The sequence below is a fragment of the Panthera tigris genome, chromosome D1 (genome assembly GCF_018350195.1).
Source record: "Panthera tigris isolate Pti1 chromosome D1, P.tigris_Pti1_mat1.1, whole genome shotgun sequence".
In the NCBI taxonomy this organism is placed as follows: domain Eukaryota; kingdom Metazoa; phylum Chordata; class Mammalia; order Carnivora; family Felidae; genus Panthera; species Panthera tigris.
Genome location: NC_056669.1, coordinates 15750738 through 15770871, shown reverse-complemented (window position 1 = coordinate 15770871; position 20134 = coordinate 15750738). Strand labels below are relative to the sequence as shown.

At 51.1% G+C, this 20134-nt stretch overlaps 1 protein-coding gene across 1 annotated transcript in view; it reads right to left on the bottom strand.

Moving 5' to 3' along the window:
- Positions 1-274: 274 nt before the first annotated feature.
- TMPRSS4 (transmembrane serine protease 4) overlaps positions 275-20134 on the bottom strand; it is a 41815-nt gene continuing 21955 nt past the window's right edge. Inside the window, exons 4-14 of the mRNA XM_042959061.1 lie at positions 19692-19844; positions 18464-18593; positions 16345-16429; positions 15377-15417; positions 13709-13836; positions 13053-13212; positions 12134-12300; positions 11255-11353; positions 10926-11068; positions 9615-9764; positions 275-493 (exon numbers count right to left, since the gene is read on the bottom strand). Of these exons, the coding sequence (XP_042814995.1) occupies positions 413-493; positions 9615-9764; positions 10926-11068; positions 11255-11353; positions 12134-12300; positions 13053-13212; positions 13709-13836; positions 15377-15417; positions 16345-16429; positions 18464-18593; positions 19692-19844 (1337 nt within the window). The 3' untranslated portion in view covers positions 275-412. The remainder of the gene's footprint in view (positions 494-9614; positions 9765-10925; positions 11069-11254; positions 11354-12133; positions 12301-13052; positions 13213-13708; positions 13837-15376; positions 15418-16344; positions 16430-18463; positions 18594-19691; positions 19845-20134) is intronic.

The window sequence follows — 20134 nt, the reverse complement described above, 5'->3', positions numbered from 1 at the left end:
CCTACCTGCTTCCTACCCCCATCTCCTTGACTCCTGGAGGTTGCCAGGCTGTGCCCGGGCCCCCCTCCTGTACCGTAGGGTGCACCTCTCTCAGGGCTCACTGTCCTGTGTTGCCTCGTGTCCCACGTCGGAAAGCCGTTCTGTGTATCACTTCCCCAGCTTTTGAGTCGTTTCAGAGGGGAGAGTGAATTTACTCCCCGTCTTTGTCAGAAGAAATTTGTGAAAGGTTATGGGCGTGTAAAAACCTGTACGCAAATGTTTGTAGGAGCTTTATTTGTGATCGCCCAAAATGGGAACAACGCCAATGTTCCTCAGCTGGTGAACGGGTGGACAAACCATCGTACGTCCATATGTGGCGTGCTCGTCAGCAATAAAAAGTTCCGTGTGCCAGTGTGGATGAATCTCTAATGCGTTATGCTAAGTGAAAGACTTCAGCCTCAAGAAAGCGCCTACTATATTGTTCCAGTTCTATGCCATCCTGGGAGAAGCAAAACTGTAGGGACAGAAACAGATTAGGTGGGTGTGGGGAAGGCTGTAAATAGCAAGAGAGTCTTTTGGGGGGTGATGGGGCTATGATCGCTTGTTTGTACACAGTTGTCAAAATTGGCAGGCCTCTAGACTAACAAGGATGAATTTTATCGTACGTAAAGGACGTCTTAAAAAAAAATCACAAAAAATTAGATCTCTTTTGCTCAGAACTTTCAGGTATATTTTACCCCTCACAACTGCCTAGAAGGCTTTATTGTTCTGCCCCTGTTGCCTCTTTGATATCTTTTTCCAATACTCTCCTTCTGCTGACTCATAGCCTCATCGTTCTCGTTGCTGTGCCTCAAACATCAGGTCCTCTTGTCTCAGGGCCTTTGCACATGCTGTGCCTCTGCTGGAATGCTCTTCCCCCGCATACCCACAGGAGTCATTCTCTTGTTTCAATCAGGTCTCTGCTCAAATGTCCTCTCCTTAGAGATTTCTCTGGCCATCGTATCTACAATCATACCTCCCACCAGCTCAGACACTTGCTACTTAACCCGTTTGATTTTACTTCAAAGCATTTATCTCTAGGAGGCCTATGTTTGTTTACTTGTTTATTATGTATCTTCTCTAACTAGGATGTGAATTCCATGGGAGCAAGAGCTATGTCTATTCTCTGGGGGAAATCTAGATTCCTCCCCCTGCCCTTTCCTTGAAGGGATGGGATCTAGAGAGAGGCCTGGGGTCTCTAACGACGTGTCTCGTCTGCTCAGAGGGAAGGCAGCCCTTTGAGGCCAGAATGGACTGTGAGGTCCGTTGTTCGAGCCCTTGACATTGCAAGGCAGAGCATCTGGACATGGCTTTCAGGTGGCCCATGGGAGGGGCAGGGGTCCTGGGCCCTGGCTTCTTAAAGTACGGTCTGGGGACCCGCAACATGAGCATCACCAGTCCGCTTGTTAGAAAGGATTTCAGGCCCCACCTCAAATCTACTGAAGCAGAATTTGCTTCGTAACAAGTTTCCCAGGTGACTTGCGCGCACATTTGAGAAGTCCTAGTTGAAACTACAGGTGTGGGTCCCTGGCCCAAACCTGTCTCTCACCCTGGGCACTGCCTTTCCAGAGGCTTAGAAAAGCGGGAGGTGGGGCGCCTGGGTGGCTCGGTCGGTTGGGTGTCCGACTTTGGCTCAGGTCATGATCTCGCGGTCCGTGAGTTCAAGCCCTGTGTCGGGCTCTGTGCTGACAGCTCAGAGCCTGGAGCCTGTTTCGGATTCTGTGTCTCCCTCTCTCTCTGCCCCTCCCCTGTTCATGCTCTGTCTCTCTCTGTCTCAAAAATAAATAAACGTTAAAAAAAATTTAAAAAAAAGCGGGGGGTTTGTCCTGCCCAGTGTTCTCTTCTCCTTTGGCCCTAAACGGGAAGCGCGGAGGCCTCTGGGAGCAAGCTAGAGAGACCTCAACACGGCGTGGTAATGACGAAGGCAAATATGGATCGAATCCCTAGGGTCCCAAGTGCCCTTCCTACAGCATATTGAAGTGTCCTTGTATTCCTGGAAGGCAAGTATAATTATCCCCATTTTACCCGTGATAGAAGCCAAGCACTGCGACGTTAAAAAGAAAAACAAAAACAAAAAAACGCCCTTCCCGAAGATGTAACTCTTGTGTAGCAGAACTGGAATTTAAAGCCAGTGCATTTTGTAGAACAAGCAGACAGCCATTTACAGAAATCTGTAAGTAATAACGACATGATCGTCACTGACCTACACTGAGCCCCTGCTGGACCAGGGGCTTCTCTGAGTACCTTACACGGATCTGGTTATTTAACTCTGATGGCAAAACCCTACGAGGGAAGCACCAGTGTTATTGGCCCCATTTTACAGATGAGGAAATGGAAACCCAGAGAGGCTCAGTGTTTGTACAGAGTCTGGAAAGATACGCATCCTACTGAGGTCAGTGGCTGCCTCTGAGGAGGGAGGTCGGGGATTAAAGGGGGAACTTTTTCTCTTTACTTGAACCCTTCAGCCTTACTTAGAACTGGGTAATCCATTCACAATACGCACACACGCACGGAGTTTTGGGTGGAGGCGTGCCTGCCTCTAAAGCCCAGATTCTTTTCGCTGCGAAGCCATCTTAGAGCTCTTTTCACCTTCCCGTTCTGTCCTCTCTCGCCCTGTCCTCGGAGCACAGGGCTTCTCCCTTCCCTGCTTTTGTTCCTGCTGTTCCCTGTAACTGGAATCGCCTTATTCGGCCATTAGCTCTACTTCAGATGCTGCCTTCTGGGGCATTTACACACACCTGGATTACAGAGCTCGCCACATCAGGTCTCCCCTTAGCTCCCCCACCGCACTGATGGGCTGCACCCCCCTCTCCCCGTCAGGGTCACACTCGGGCCTCTGTCACGCTCTCTCTGATAGCTGGCTTTCAGGTGAATTACGGGTTTTAGCCTAGGTTTCTTAGAAAACTTGTCTAAATTAAATGTACAACTTAACGCTTTAGCGTGGGGTTCCGTCCCGGGGAGGCGGGAGTTAGAGGGAAAGGGCTGGGAGGCAGGGACGGAGACAAAGCAAACACAAGGTGAGGTGTTCCTGAGCTGACCACAGCTCCATAAGCTGACTCACAGGACCGTCCCTGGGGAGCTAGGCTTCTCTGAATAGTTCCATCCTGGGAAGGAGGAGGAGTAATTTATCTGCTGGCTCCATCCTGTCTCATCTTCCATTATTCAACATTTGTCCTGTAGATGATAATTTCCGTGTTTCGTTACTCAGCCTTTCTGGGCAGGCCTGGGGAAGCCAGTGGGGACACAGTCTGCTGGCTCTGGGTGCTAAAGCTGCCCGTGGCTCCCACCATGGTGGGCGCCATGAAGACCGACCAAGCCAAAGCCCGGCCCTGGCCCCAGTGAGGGGGTGGGGAGACTGGTGCGGTGTTAGAAATGATGGCAGTTCCTAGGTATCTAGAACCATGGACACGAAAGAGCTGGGTCCACGCGAGGCAGGAAGGTGGGGCCTAGAGGTGGGAGCGTGGGGGACGCAGGCAAGGCTGGGTGGGGATTGGTGGCACAAAACAGGGTGTGGGGTGCCCATACTACTTCTGAAATGTGTCGAGACTTTGTGGCCTGGGACATAGTTAACTTTGTGCAAATGTGCTTGAGAAGGATGTTTATTTTCTAAGGGTTGAGTGGTAGGTTCTACACTTGTCTGTGAAGCCTGCTAATCGGATTATTTCATCTTCTATACTAATACTGTGCCTGCCTGACCCATCAATAATTGAGAGAAGTATACTGCAGGCGTCCTCTGCGATGGTGCATTTATCGACCTTTCTTTGGAGTTGTATCACTTTTGGGGCTATTTTTGTTCTGTTTATATAAGTAAAAAAAAAATCTATTTGCTGAGAAACATTTCAAATGTACAGAAAAGTAGAATCGTATCTCTTCGATTTCACTCGATGACGTTTTGTCATAACTGTGTCAACTGTTACTTTTCCCCCAAAGTAAATGACAACTTCACGTTATTTTATCCTAAATACTTCTGCATGTGTGTCTACACATGAAGAATGTTTTTATAAAGTATAATGTTATTGTCACACATAATGAACAATCCCTTCCTGTCCTCTAGTCCCCGGATCCTATTCACGTTGCCCCAGTTACCCCTTTGCACAAATGTCCTTTGCTGCTGGTTGTCAGGCCTCTTAAGAGCCTTTCGTGACATTGTCTTATTGAAGAGATTGGGCCACCTGTGTGGTAGAATGTCCTTCCTTCTGGGTTTGTCTTTGAGCTTGCAAGTGGTATCATTTGTTCTTCCAACTTTTATATTTCCTAGAAGCTGGAAATTAGATGTAAAGGTGTAGGTTAAGCATTTTTGATAAGGTGCCTTTAGGTGATGTCACCTGCATAATTTATACTCCTATTGGGAGGTGCATAATATCTGGTTATTCCGCTGGGCGGTGTGATGGCAGCCTGATTCCTTGATTTAAAAAAATTTTTTTGTTCATTTATTTTTGAGAGAGAGAGAGAATGTGAGCGGGGGGAGGGACAGAGAGTGAGGGAGATACAGAATCCAAAGCAGACTCTAGGCTCTGAGCTGTCAGCACAGAGCCTGACGTGGGGCTTGAACCCCTGGACTGCGAGATCATGACCTGATCCCATGTCGGATGTTTAACCGACTGAGCCACCCAGGAGCCCCTCAATTTTTAAAGTTAGGTTTTCCTCTTGAGATCAGCAAGGCATCTGTGGGGTGACACTTGGGCGTTAAGCAAATATCCAGGTCTCCATAAACCTTTCATTTAACGGGTTTCGCCTCCACTGAGGATTCTTGCCTGAGTCCATTATTTCATTAGAAGTTGCAAATTTTCTATCATTCACTTATATTGATAAGCTACATTTTTCTGTAAAGAGCTTCCCCTCGCCACCTTGAGCCACCATGTTACCTGAAGGTAGATTTCTTCTTTCTAAAATACATACTTGAATTTACCCAAAGGATGCAAAAACACGAATTCAAAGGGATACATGCATCCCAATGTTGATAGCAATGTTGTTTACAATAGCCAAATTATGGCGACAGCCCATGGCTCCATCTACTGATGAATGGGTAAAGAAGATGTGGTGTGTGTGTGTGTGTGTGTGTGTATGTATGTATATGTACACACACACACACACACACACACACACACACACACACATGATAGGATATTATTCAGCCATCAAGACGAGTGAAACCTTGTTACTTGCAATGATGTGGAGCTAGAGAGTATTATGCTAAGGGAAATAAATTACAGAAAGACAAATATGATTTCACTTCTAATGTGGGAGACAAAATTTTTTTAAGAGCGCGAGCACGAGCAGGAGGGGGCGGTGGGAGAGAGAGGGGATCTTAAGCAGGCTTAAGCGGGCACAGAGGCTGATATGGGGCTGACCGTGGGATCCTGACCTGAGCCGAAATGAAAATGAATGCTCACCCACCCAGGCGCCCCTCGTATGTACTAAGAAACAAAACAAATGAGCGGGGCGGGGGGAGAGGGTGAGACAAACCAAGAAACAGTCTCTTAGCCATATAGAACAAAACTGATGGTTACCAGAGCGGTGGGGGGGGGGGGGGGTGCTGGGTGCAGCAGGTGGTGGGGGTTAAGGAGGGCACTTGCGATGAGCGCCAGGTGTGGTATGGACGTGTTGGATCGCTACATTGTACACCTGAAACTAATATACACGGGATGTTAACTACCTGGAATTTAAATCAAAACTTAAAGTACATACTTGAGATTTTCCTTCAGAGAAGACCTGGGGGGGGGGGGGCAAACTCGCGGTTGTCACTTTCCTGAACATGTCTTTATTCTTGAAGGATAGTTTTGTGGGGTTCACAATTCTCGATGGACCTCTACTGTCTTGGCACACCGAAGACAGAATCTTCTCTTACGGCCGTGGGGGAAGTCTGCTGGCAGTCTAACTGGCGTCTTTCTGGTGCTGTAGACAGTCTGGCTCGTTTCCCTGGCTGCTCTAAAGAGTTTCTGTTCATCTTGGGTGTTTTGATGCTTCACTACCCTCCCTAGGTGAGGGTTATATTGGCATGTTTCTACCTTGTATGTGCATACGCTTTGTAGATTCATACCTTTTATTGGGTTCTGGACAGTCTCTGCTGTTATCTCTTTAGATATTATTTCTCTTTAATACTTCCACTCTCTGCCTCTGAGGGTTTAGCTGGATACGTTAGACCTTATTATTCTAGCCTCCACTGTCCATAGCCTTGTTTTTGTATACGTGTATATTTTATCTCCTTATCTCTTTGTGCAGCAACCTTAGTGACGTATTCAATTTACCTTCCAGTTTATTACTCCTCTCTTGGTCTCCATCTTAAACGCTATTTACCCCAAACATCTGTTTTTCATTTTAATAATTATAGTTCTTATTTCTAAGGGCTCCATTTAGTTCTTCTTCAAATCTGCTTGTCACATTTGCTTGATTATGGAAATACCTACTTTTTTTTTTTTTTAACAGGAAGTGAAGTGTTGGTGAGGATGTGGAGAAATTGGAATCTTGTGCACGGTGGGTGGGAACGTAAAATGGTGTGATCCTTAGGGAAAGCAATGAATAATGAAAAACCGATACCATATGATCCAGCAATTCTGCTTCTGGGTATACACCCAAAGAATCAAAAGCAGGGTCTTGAGACATTTATGCACCCATGTTTACCCCAGCTTATTCGCAATCGCCAAGAGGTAGATGCAACCCAGATGTTCGTCAATAAATGGATGGAGAAACAAAATGTGGTATAAATAATGGCATATTATTCACCCTTAAAAAGGAAGGAAAATCTGGGGCGCCTGGGTGGCTCAGTCGGTTGAGCGTCTGACTTCGGCTCAGGTCACGATCTTGCGGCTCATGGGTTCGAGCCCCGCATCGGGCTCTGTGCTGACAGCTCAAGAGCCTGGAGCCTGCTTCAGATGATTTGTCTCCTCCTCTCTCTGCCCCTCCCCTGCTCATGCTCTATCTCTCTCTGTCTCTCAATAAACATTAAAAAATTTTTTTAAATAAAAAAATTTGTTTAAAAAAAGAAGGAAAATCTGATACATGGCTATAACCATGGGTAAACCTCAAAGACCGTGTGCTAGCTGAAATGAGCCAGGCTCAAAAAGGCAAATACTATATGATTCCACTTACATGAGGGACCTAGAGTCGCCAAATTTATAGAGACAGAAGGTAGGAGGGTGGCTTCCGGTATCTGGGGGGAGGAAAAGATCGGGAGTTATTGTTGAAGGGGATATGGAGTTCTGGAAGGGAAAAACAGTCCTGGAGATGGACGGGATTGATGGCCACACAACAGTGCGAATGGACTTAAAATCATTGAACCATATCCTTAAAACGTGGTTAAGATAGTAGATTTTATGTGTGTTTTAAAAGTGTTTAAAAAATATTTTAAAATGTGGAAAAGTGCCCATTTTTAATGAAAGATTTATAAGCTCTTGTATTAGAAGCCCTACGGTGTGACGGTTCATAGCACCCTGGAGTCTGAATGCTCTTATTCAACTTACCCGTGTGTAACCTCACGCGAGGTACCAGCCTCATTGCGTCTTAGTTTTCTTACCCGTAAAAAGAGGATACGGATGGCACCTCTCTCATAGGTTTGGGTGAGTGTCAAATGACTCGGGATGCAGTGAGGTGCTTAGAATAGTGTCTGGCATATAGAAATATCCTACGGTATCCGTTCTTGATGATGATTATTTTTTTAAGTTTATTTATTGTGGGGAGAGAGAGAGTGTGCGCAAGCAAGTAGGAGAGGGGCAGAGAGAGAGGGAGAGGGAGAGGGAGAGGGAGAGAGAGAGAGAGAGAGAGAGAGAGAATGAATCTCAAGCAGGCTCCACATGGAGCCCGATATGGGGCTCGAACTCCCGGACTGTGAGATCGTGACCTGAGCTGAAGTCGGATGCTCCACTGCCTGAGCCACCCAGGTACCCTATGGGTTTTTTATTATAATCCGGTAATGCGAACATGTAAAGTGCTTGGTTTTCTGACGATTTGCTGTTTTTGATGATTCCCACCGTGGGGTTAAAAAAAATTTTTTTTTTAATGTGTATTTTTGAGACAGAGAGACAGAGCACGAGTCCGGGAGGTGCTCTGAGCTGTCAGCACAGAGCCCGATGCAGGGCTCGACCTTGAGGAACGGTGAGATCTTGACCTAGGCTGCAGACCGATTGAGCCCCCCGGGCGTCGCTCATGGGGTTTTCTTTTTGATAAATCTTGGCTGATCTTTGATTGTGAGCACGGGCTCTGGGGTTTGAGTTCTCGTCGCAAGCAACCACGCCCTGGGCTCTCCAGGCAGGACTCAGAGGTGCAGTACCTCCTTGCAGCCACTGGGGGAGCCATGATTGACTTCAGCCTTGAATGCCTAAATTACCTCCCTCCCAAATCCTAGGTGTTATCTCTGGCCCATGGCTGGGTAGGGCAGGCAGGAGAAACGGGAGGAGGGCAGTGGGAGACGGCCTTGTGTGGGAAGGAGCCGTGCTCACCCTGGCTTCCCCAGTCCGCAAGTTCACTGTTGCCCTCACTCAGCAGCTCCAGTCTTGGGTCTCCTTTCTCCTTCTTTGAGAATCACTGGGCTCCCCAGGACCTTTCCCTGCCCCGGCCCAAGGATGATGCAGTAGGGGTGCAGTAGTCCTCGCTCAGTTCTTACCACGCAGCCCAGTCAGCCTGTGTCAAAGGCTTCGCAGGCCTTTTGAATAGCAGCAGCCACGGGGCTAACAATGACAACAGTGACGTTAGTTGTGTCAACAGCAGGACAGTGCATCTTGCGTTACATTTGGTTTCTTGCTCTGAGTGTGCTTGGGGAGGGGTGGAGGAGGGGAGGGCTGGCTCAGACCTCTCCTCCTTCCGCTCCAGCCCTTGGTGATCTGGGCTCTCACCAGAGAGCCTACTTCCGTTCAGTAGAGGAGGAGAATTTCTTGGCTTAGCAATGCCTTCTGAGACCTCGGCGGGAAGGCTGGCCTGTTCAGTCTTTCTCCTTGGGATGCCCGGAGCCCCAGGGGTGGCCGGGCTGGGGCTGCTGACTTTCTTCTGGGGGCCTGTGGCCTGTGAGGTCTTTGACAGGAATGGAGGCCCTTTGCTGCACCAAGAAATGCTGAGGCTGTGGGCAGAGAGGTGCGCCCGAGGGGGCACTTGCTTCGTCTGACTTCTGGGGGATCCCCAGGGAGGCAGGACAGGGGGGAAGGAGCTCCCAGCAGTACGGAGGGGCGGAAGCATCATAGTGTAGACTACAACGAAACACCAACAGACAGGCAGGTGATTTGAAACTGGACAAGGTGGTGACGTGTGCAAAAATAGCCTGCCTTTTCTGAAGCGCTTTGCTCCTCTATTTTCGAGGAAAGTTTCTTAAGCCTTTGCACCCTCCTCAACAGAATCTGTTCTCTGGAAACTTGCTGAGAGTCGCATTCTGCCAGGGAATAGAGAGTGATAAAGCTGGGTGTGTTCCGTACCCTAGGCCGTTTGCATTGAAGGGGAATCTCTGATCCTAGGGACTTTGAGTTCTTCATGGTGGAATCTCAGGCTGTCACTGGTAGGGAAAATTACTTAGGATGCAAGGCGTTATCTCAGAGCCATTTGAACCAAACCTGAGGATGGTTTGATACCTTGAGGGTAGAGGAAGGGAAGGAGGACACAACAGGGAGGCTCACCTTCCGGACGCTGTAGATCCAGTCGAGATAGCTTGTGACCTTGGTGTATACTCCCGGGGTACTTGGACCCCCACAGCCATGGCCCCAGCTCACGATGCCCACCACTTGCCACAGGTCAGAGTGATACATCAGGGGCCCACCGCTGTCACCCTGTGAGACACCAGAACAGGGGCTGCTGGAGGGGGCAGGCAGGGGTGGGGTGGAAGGGTGGGCTTCTCTTTCCCGCTCCCCACCCCCACCCCCCGGCCTTGACCCATCTATTCTCTGCTTCCCAGTGCTCGGTGCTGTTCTGCCCTCACTGACTTTGCTCATGCTGTTCCTGCAGCCTGGAATGGCCTTCCAGTTGGGGCAAAAGTGTCTGTTTGTGGTCCAGTAAGTTGTCGGCTGCTGTTAGCCTTCTCGCAGGCATTCACAACACACACTAGCAAACTGAAGGCTCTAAGGGGTTCTGCGGTGAGAAGCCTGATTATCTTTGTTTAACCTAGCATTTCCCAAATTTATTTAGCTACTCTTGGGGTGCCTGCTGTGTGCCACCTACTGTCCTAGACAACTGGGGTTCGATCAATGAAAAGAACAAAGATCCCTGTCCTTGGGGAGCTTAGAGTCAAGCGGAGGAGAGAGAGAAAGAAAACACAACAAAACAGATTATGAACATGGCAGATAGTGAAAAGTGTGCTTATTTGGGTGTCTGTCCCAGCTCTTAGAGCCCCCGAGACTTCCTCCCCCCAATAACACCGTAGCCTGACTGCTCCTTCCCCCACCACTGTGAGCTCCCTGAGGGAAGAAGACACTGTCCCCCAAACCTATTTACCTGGCATTCAAGAGATGACCAAGAGATCCCTCTTGAGTGGAGGAATTGAATGACCGAGAATGGGGGCGGGAATAGGGCGAGGGGCTTTAATGCAAAGGGATCGGGAGATCCTCTGGGAACATGTATTCAGGGACCCATCAGTGGGGTCGGTGGGGGGAGTTGCGCCAGGGCTTATCCAGCATCAGATGGTTTTCTCTAGTGTAGTTCGGCATCTTGACGGTTCTAGAGAACGTAGACCCGGTGTTCCTGCCCTCGAGTGACAGGAAGTAAGATGAAGGGAAGTAAGAGCAGGTGAGGCGGGTAACGCCATCGTGGTATGCGAAATACACATTGGAAATCTTTCTGCTTGTTTCCATCCTTCCATCCTTGCCTTCTCTCTGTCCCCCTTCCTCGCACATTGAGTGCCCACCGCACGCAAGGCCTCAGGCGGGGCAGTCCGCCTCTGGACTTTGTCTCTCCAAGACTAACATCCCATCCAAGGAACTCCCTCGGGATCCCACCTGGCAGGTGTCCACGCCGCCCTCCAGGATGCCCGCGCACAGCATCTTCTCGGTCACCTCCCCCTGGTAGGCGTCCTCTGCGTTGCACCGAGCGTGGTCGATTAGCTGCACTGAGGCCTGCAGCAACGTGTCAGACATCTTTCCTAGGAAGTTGAAAACACACTCACGTTCCCATTTTTGCCTTCTACCCCCAGCCCGGGACAATTCTCTGGGTTGCCTGGCACCTTGGTGCTTGGACTTCCAGGATGATTTTTCTGAAGCACGGCGCTCCTTCCCATCACTTCCAAGAGCTGCTCCCTCAGCCCTGTGGTCCCGAGCCCAGGACTCACCTCCATCCTGCTCCGTAAAGCCCCATCCAATGACCCAGAGTGGGGTGGCTGGAGGGAGCTCCTCATCAAAGAAGGGCAGGCAGATGGGCCTGACTGTGCCTGCCAGGAGCAGAGAGAAAGAGGGGGAGAGCCTGGTGGCTAAGCCCTCTGAAAAGGTTGACAGCAGGGTTTCTAGGACATATGTTCCAGAGGACGTTAACAAAAATGGCACGAGGAAAAAAGTTCTGTGGTCAAATAAGTTGAGGAGATAGGGGTTAGACATAACAAAGCAAATTAAATATTAAAAAAAACCCATATCTTTAATACACTAGTATGGCCCAAGAAGAGAGCTCTGCTATAAAAATGTTTCCCAAACTTACTTGGGGAATAGAGCCCTCTTTTCTCCCGAGGGACGAGTGTCCTGTGGGAATGACATTTAGAAGTGCTGATATAAATACTATGCAAGCATGAGTCATCTACCAAGCTGTTCAAAGATTCCACGGGCTGCCCTAAAGGTAATGAGCTCCCCACCCCTGGGGGAGACCAGATGGGCACAACCCCTTGGCAGAGATATCGTGTGGGCTCTTGGCATTGGTTGGGGTGGCGGATGGACTAGACGATCTTTTAGGTCCCTCACGACTCCAAGATCGGATGAATCTACGGTTCCCACTTGAGGTGCTGCACATGGAGAAAACAGACCCCAAAAGAACCCAGCAGGAGCTGATGGCTTGAGGGGGCCTCAGGGCATCACTGACGTTAGGCTGGTATATTCACGGGAAACAAATGCGCAGCTGAGGGCTTGAGAGGACAAGTGAGGTGCCGAGGCCACTTGGTGAACGAGTGGCAGAATGGGAGAATAACCTGCCCTACGGGGGTCTGTTCCCAGATGCCGCCTCTCACCGGAGAACGTGAGCGGGGATTGCAGCTTCACAAGGGCAATGTCCTTCTCTTTGGGGTACGTGGTGTTGAGCTCAATGACGAAGATGTCGGCCACAGGCAGGGATGGGAAGTTGCCCAGTTTGTCCGAGCCAGCCCTCACCTTCCAGTTGGGTACATCGAGATGCTTCCTAGGGGCAGAGACGGCAGGGTTCAGGCCTGCGCTGTGCAGCCTCTGCCAAAAGCTGGGTCCTCAGGGCCCTGGAGACTGGGGTGCCGCATGTCCCTGCTTTAGGAGACAATGATGGTGGGGGCAGGGGTGGCAGAGAAGGAGCGGGTCTGAGGAATCGCCTACCAAAGGCCCAATTCTAAAAGGGGATTTGATCCTTTCCCCTGGTGAAATCTCTCCAAGGAAGCTTCTAACTGGAGGCCTGGGGAAGAACTGCTCCCTGTGCCTGAGCTCTGGGGTCCTGGCACTCTCTCCCACGATGCTTTCTACGGTCTGTGTTACTCACGTGGTACTTGTCAGTTGCGTTACGTACTTGGCTTTCTTCCTCCTGACTCCAGAAACTCCTGCCCGCTGAGTGTGTGTGTGTGTGTGGGGGGGGGGATTGCAAGAAAGAACTTGGAGTTCATCAGATCCCAGAAAAGGTTAAGAATCACTGGCCTACCCTGTGAGTTCCTCTAAGGCACTGATGGGATCTAACACACATGGGCACATAATACAGTACTCATCATTTGATGTTGAGTGAAAGGAAGGAAGGAAAGGAAGTAAGTGAAGAGGGCCTGGGAGTAGTCCTTCCCCAGAGGTGTGGGCAGGGCTCTGCTAACCTGTAAGGGAAGGTGAGGGCATCGAAACACAGGCTGGGAGACAGGGGACCCAGGCACTCCGGCCCCTCCAAGGCTTTGATCCCCCAAGGCCTCCTTGCAGTGTGGGCCTCACCTGAAGCAGTGGGCTGCGGTGAGAATCCAGTGGGGGTCCAGGATGCTCCCTCCACAGATGTGTTGTTTGTTGTACTGGATGCTGACCTGCCAAGGCCAAGAATCCACAGAGGCCGCCTCCCCGCCCACCACCCGAGGGGACTTCAGGCTCTCCCCGCAGGCTGGAGGCAGGAGGAAGGAGGGAGAGATCAGAAGTCAGGCTCTGGAGGGGATGGCCTCCCCTTGGAGCCCAGAGTCTGTCCCCTTAGAACAGGGCCCTGATGACGGGGGCCTGGAGGGGTGGGGAGGACCAGGCCAGTTTTGAGCTATTCGTAGGAAGGCTGTGAGAATCTCCAGACCATAGGCTTCCCCCCCCCCACCCATCTCCCCCCTCCTTTGTTCAGCTTTGGGTGTGTTGAAGAGTTTCTATCGTGGGAATCGTGTGCTGGGAATTCACGACCTTCAAACCAAACAGGGATGCAGAATTAGGAAAGTCCTGCCCAGGTGGAGTGTCCCCAGCCGTTGCTGCTGAGTGTGGGCAAACAGATGCCCACGAACCGTCCTGGGAGAGTGGGAAGGAAGTTCCACACACTGGATCTTCCTATCTTAAACTCCCCGCTCCCGAAGTCCCTCCCCCCCCCCCGCCCCCCACGCTGTGTGAGTCTCCCAGTTTGACACCTTTCTTTCCCACGCTACCATCCTTGGCTTTTCCATCGTGCCCCTCAAGCTCTTGTAAAAGCCTCCGTTCGCACCTCCCTGACCTGCTCTCCGCCTCTCCAGTCCTGGAGGTCACTGCCACAGCCGTGCTTCTCAGAGGAAAAGAAAAAGCCTGCTATACTTTCGGGGCCTGGGCTAGCCAGGGTCTTTTCGGACACCTCTTATTCCAAACTCTGCTTTCTCTCTGAGTCACCTCACCTCCTCAGAGCCCCGAGGTATCTCTCTTTTGAGGGTAGAGTTTAAAGTCCCTCCTCCGGCAGCTGCCTGCTGTCCTTTTATCAGGTTTCTGTCTAGCCGAATTGATCTGCTTATAGCTCCCTAGAGAGTCATTCTGTTTTTGCTCAAGGAAGCCCCTGTCCCTGAGATGCTGTCCTCTTTGCTGTTTATCTAAACCATTGATTCATTCGGCAAATTTGTATTGAGTGCCTACTGTGTTCAAGGATGCAGGGAAGAGAGCAGAGGACCAGACAGACCAACAGATGTGGTCTCTCCCTTCCGGGAGCCTACAGCTCAAGGTTCGGCCTGGGCACCACCTCCAGGCCACCCAACCCCTGGGCATTTTTCTTGGCTTGGAATTTCCGCAGCCTGTCTTGGGTGTCGGCCAGACGTTCGTTTTGGCTGTGCCTCAGTCTTCCCAGTGAGACTCAAGGGAGGGTCTGTGACTTAAACCTCTTTGTGACTTCAGTGCCATTCAGCGCAGACATCAGATGACGTGACGGTTCGGTCATTGGCTAGCCACCACGCGTCAGCCCACCCACGCCAGGGATCGTGGGTGTCACATAACGACAAAAAGTCTTAACACCCAGTGGGGAAGCATGTATACTGCCCGACTGCAAAAGCAGTGATGATGACCTCGTTCTACTCAGCCCGTCCAGTTTCTGGCCATCCTTCCAGGCTCTGCTCGGGTCTACCATGAGGCTGATTGGGTGAGCTGGACCACAGCACTTGTTGTCTCTTCTGATCTCCTCTATAAGAGCAGGGAGTCTCCCAGGATCCCCTTGGGCCATTGGACGAAAGGCCTTCTTGGGAAGTGGGACCCCACAGAGGTCAAGTGCATTACTCAAGATCACGCTGGAAGCCAGTGGGTCTCCTGGCCTCCGCGAAGCTCTCTCTGTGGCATGTCGGCTGTGGCCACTACTCAGCTGGGGGCCACACGTGTAACCTTGCCTCTCGCTCTCTGCTCAGACATAAGCTCCTGAGGAGAGTGGCCAATTCTTTCACTGGTCAGGTATTTTCTATTGCTCAGCAGCATCTGACCGTGCTAGACACAGTCTAAGTGTTCGGTGTATTTTTGCTAAACTGGATGTGGATAATTTGATCTTGGATAACGGGGCAGACTGTGACCCAGTGACTGGGGAGGGAGCATGGGGCGGCCCAGTTCCGTCCTTTCCAGTTTTCTGTTCCCTGCTGGCTCTCTGCTTAGGTTGTAGGGATGTGTGTGGATGGTGTGGAAGAGTTCTTAATGTCACCCACTTGAAGGAGTGTTGACCTACAAGCCCAAGGGCCGAAGAAGGAAGTTTGGGACGAAAGGGAGAGAAGCTTAGTCTGGGAGATCTAAGAGTGAGGCTGAATGTCTCCCTGCTCATTGCTGGCCCAGGGCCCAAACCCTCAGAGATGGGGCGTACTCACCAAGACAGTGCAAGGAGACCAGGGAGCCTGAGAGACAGGGCCTGGAAGGGACAGACGGGGCCTTGTGGTTTCTGTCGCTCCCTTGGATGGGAGGCGAGGACTCGGGTCCCCTGACACCGTTGACCCCAGCCCCCTCCCGACACTTGGGAAATCTGGAACCCACATACTGGGGGACTGCATAGAGATGGCTTGACCACTTGGTACAGTTCTGCCTGTGTCCGAGCCCATCCTGAGCTCTCGGCAGCCTGGAGTGGAAGAGGAGAGGCTGGGACAGTGGCTGTTGGACTGTGGGCTTTCCAAATGGACCAAAAAAAAGGGGGGGGGGATTTCAATGGAATTAGAGGCAAAGGATCACTCTGCTATCATCTTGGTCCTTTTTAAGATTCACTCTTTGATGAATAAGCAGCCCTCAGCAGCATCCTTGAACGCTAAGAAGCTCGCGTCCTCTCTGAGGCTCTCTGCTGCATTGTGACCATTTTTATCTAGCTGCTGGGCTCTAATGCAGGGCAGTGAGGCATAGGAACAGGCCACTGCCGAAGGCCATGCAGTCTTTTCTCTGGAGAGCTGGGAGTATGGAGAGGTCTTCCCCTGGCCTGGGTGAGTGGCTGGGAAGGACAAAGTGGCCTTTGGAGTCTTGCCTATTGGGTTTAATCGGGAATATAAAGCAGTAGGAAAAATGTCGGTTTTAGCCACCGACATGTGGACTGCACACTTTGTCCTGCTCTCTATTATATATATAAAAAAGGGAGTCAACCCAGAAAACCTCTCAGAAATCTGGTAATCTGATTCCCTAGCCCTTTCTGTCTAACCATCTGCATGGCCTGGAGTTCGTCCCGTTGTCTGGCTTACATCCCCCTTTGCTGCACCTGCTCAGGGGAGTCTGGCTGCCTCCCTGATGGCAACCTCTGTTACCAGAGCCTCTTGTGGGCCAGAAGGCGTTTTCTCACTTACCCACTTAGGTTTCGCACCTGAAGCTCCTGGCTGTTCTCTGTGATTCCAACAACATCCAGATCTTGGTCTGGGCCAATCCCCACAGCTTTGAAGGCGGGTTTGCTGTTCATGTCGGGAGGGAGGGAGAGAGATGTGAGGTGGGGTGGGAGATTAGAAGGTGCTGGGAGCGGCCCCCACTCCCAGGAGACGGGGGTGGTAAAGAACACGTCCCAGGACACTGCTCTGGGCACAGCGTGGATGTGGTCTTGCTTCTCCAGTAGCAAGGCAAGTGGGGGAGGGGCAGAGGGAGAGTGGGGGAGAGAGAGAGAGAGAGAGAGAGACAATATGCATATCCCAAGCAGGTTCTGCACTGTCAGGGCAGAGCCTGATGCGGGGCTTAAAACTCACGAACCGTGAGATCATGACCTAAGCCGAAATCAAGAGTTGGACGTGCTTAACTGACTGAGCCACCCAGGCGCCCTGGTGCTGGGTTTAAGAGCCCTGGAGATGGAGGTTCTTGTCCTGGCTCTGAGACTAGCTTGATGGGTAACCTTGACAGGTCACACACACCCTTCTCCGGGTTTCCTTAAGCCTCAGTTTCTCCCTCTGTAAAATGATAGGTGGACCTGATGATCTCCAGAGCCCCTCCCACTTTGAACCATCTAGGGTCTTACGGTCCTGAGCGAGAAGGGCTTCCTGTCTAGGCGGAGGAAGGAAAGTAGAGAGATCTAGACCCAGAAGGAGGGACGGGGGTGGAAATGGACAGTCCCAGGACAGTTGACCTCTGTTCACCACTTACATCCTAATGAATAACCGACCAGCTTTGATTTTGTAGAACTCAAGAGCCGGCTGGTTTGGTGCATTAGTGAACTCTGGAAGGACAGAAACTCCAGGAACCTATTACCTTAAAGGAGCCCCGGAGACACCTTGGTTGCATAACCCAGCCGCAGCAGCCTGCAGGGCCGGGCGCTCCTGCTGCTGACGCCGCAGTGGGCTGGGCTGCAGGGGGGAGGAGGGGCTGGCTGCCGGGGAGGCTGGTCTGGGTGGCTGCTGGAGGAACCCAGGGAAGAGCAGGGGCAGGGCGTGCCTTTCCAGCTCGCCTCAGAACTGAAGGAGGCAGAGGTGTCCTGTCCGGGGTTGCGCACTGTGGCCAGCGGGGAGCAGCAAAAACCTGGTAACCAGGAAGCAGAGGGGGCGAAACGATCTGATGGATCCGTGACGCTGCCTGGAGCATTTATTGTAAGAAGGACCTTGAGGCTGCTTTAAGGGTCGACAGGAGAGGGCTCTGTGATTGATTGATGATGTCTGCCTGGCATTTCTCATTTTTGCCTCCACTCTGGGTCCAGTTTCTTAGAATCCTTGGGGCTTGCCAGGGAGCAGGTGCCCCACTCTGCAGCCGAGTAAACGGGTTCTTTTTCCTCCTCTCTGGTTAGGCTCTCTGGTCAGTGGCCTCCCCTCTCCTCCCTTTACAGGTAAAACCTTGGGAGAGGAAAGAATGACCCAAGCTAGAAACAGAGATGCTGCTGGAACTCGGGATGCCCAGGAGTTCAGGGGTCTTGGGCACAAATTCCAGGCCTCTCCTACCCAAGCAAGTTCCTGATTTTCGCCAAACCTATTTCTAAAATAGATACAATGAAAACGACCTTTTTGCTTTTGCCAGGATCAAACGAATATAAACTCATCATGCAGATACCCTTGTTATGATTACATAACTCTTCATCCACCGAAGGTTTGAAATTGCTTTTGAAATTTGCTGAGAGAGCTGGGGTTGCTGATGGGGCTCAATGAAATCAGGATCATTTAAACGAGATTTTAATTGATGGGACATTGAATAAGTAAATTATATTCTGGGACAGGGTGGCCTCCTGCAGAGCCAAGAAGGAGCGAAGCTGGCAAGGAGCCGGAACTGTGTGTTGGGGGTCATGGTGAGGCTTACTTTCTCTCGCTGCACCTCACAGGCATCCTATGAGGTTTCTCCAATTGACTCTTGGGGAAACTGAGGCTTATGAGATTGAACTTCATGTTGTTGTATGTGAAAGTGCTCAGATTCAAGACTGGTTCTGTCTGACTCCAGTATCTATATTTTTGGGAAAGGGGGAGGCAGGGAGGAGGTCCTAAGGGTGAGGGGACAGCCTCTGGAGGCTTGGGCTTGGGTACCTGTCATAGCCCATCTGCCCACAGGCTATCTTGGCCAGAGCTTCTGTGAAGTTGTCGAAACAGGCAGAGACCCAGCTTCTTGTGGCCGGGTCTAGCACCTGCAGAGTGGATCGGTCCCTGGAGAGGCGGACTGAGAAGGCAAGAAATTGGGTCAGCTGCATGTGGCAGGGGCCCGTCTGGCCCATCTCCCTCAGCATTCATCATGAGACCAGCACACCCTCCCTACACCCAGACCCTGGAGCATCATAGAACACCGACCCTTTCAGCCCCAAGGGAACTTCTTCCATTTGGCTTTGCCCAATTGAGCCTCGTTTTGATGGTAGCTAGGGTGACCCGATGTCCTGGGAACAACCTCCATGTTGACCTATTGTCCTGGGACAATTGCTAATAACTTTTCCTTTTGCTCTTATAGGTATCAGTTTTGGTGATAGGTTGTGGCTCTCCTCATGGTTACACACAGCTTGCCCAGCCTAGGGAACTTCTCGGCGGGGAACCTAGCTCCTTTTTCCACGTGAGGTCAGAGGGAGGGGTTGAGAGGGAAGTACTATTGGCAGTAGAATGGCAGGTGTCCATATGCATTTGACTTCTGATTTAAAAAAAAAATAAAAAAGGATATATGCAAGAAGTCCCTTCGTCCTGCCCCTCAAAAGCCCCAACACCCATCTCCTGGGCTATCCTTTCTCTCCAGAGCCCAAGTACTAGATGGATGATGCCGGGCTGGCCCCATCCAAGAAAGAATAGGAGTTTTTGTTTGAAACCTCCCCTATTCCTTTGAAGGACCTCAGTCCTTGTTGCATAGCGTCCTTGTTGCTCAGTCTCGTTGCATAGCATGTTACAGTGAGCACTTACCTAACGGATAGAGGAATCAATAGCTAGTCAATGGCTATGGCTATTGACCTTACTTTCCTAGTCCCCTTTCTGGTCTCCTGTAGAGAGGAGGAAACTCCCCAGGGTCATCCAATCCAGCCCCCTGCCTCAGTTCCACCCCGGTGCAGCAGAATGGGACAGACTGTGTTGCAATTTCCTGTCCCCTCTGGTTCCCCCACTTGTTATCAGATATTCACTGAGTATTTGCTGCATGGTAAGTACTAGGATCTAGTTGGCAAGACCTGGTCCTGTCCTTGAGAACCTTACAATAAGGATGGGAACTGACCAGTTGGCAGATGCTATGCTGTGGACCAAGGGAACCTGAGCTGCTTTCCTGCTGTGCCCGTGCCCCTGGACTCACCTGTCACCGGGGACCCATCGGGGAAGTTCTTGACACAGAGCTGCTCATCCTCCCCTGAGGCACAGTCCTGCTGGCCGTCACACACCTGCTTCCTCGGGATGAAGTGGAGAGGCTGCCCGCACAGGAAGTAGTATTTGTCCAGAATCACCTTGACTGGAAGGTAGGGGCAGGGAGGGGGCTGTGAGGGCTGACAGTCAAGCAGGCAGCCAGGGGGGGCGGGAGAGGCTGTGTGTGTCCCCTAAAAATATGCTGGGCTCTAAGGCAGATGAGGGTTCCAGACCCAGTTACTCCACTTGGTAGTCCGTGTACTTGGTCCTGAGCCTCAGTTTCCTTAGATGTCAAGTAACATCTGTCCTGTACCTGCGAGATGGGTGAGGAGTTCAGCGAGAGGATGTGTGGGAGAAATTTAGAAACAGCCCCCACTGGCCTCCTGCTCTCCGGTG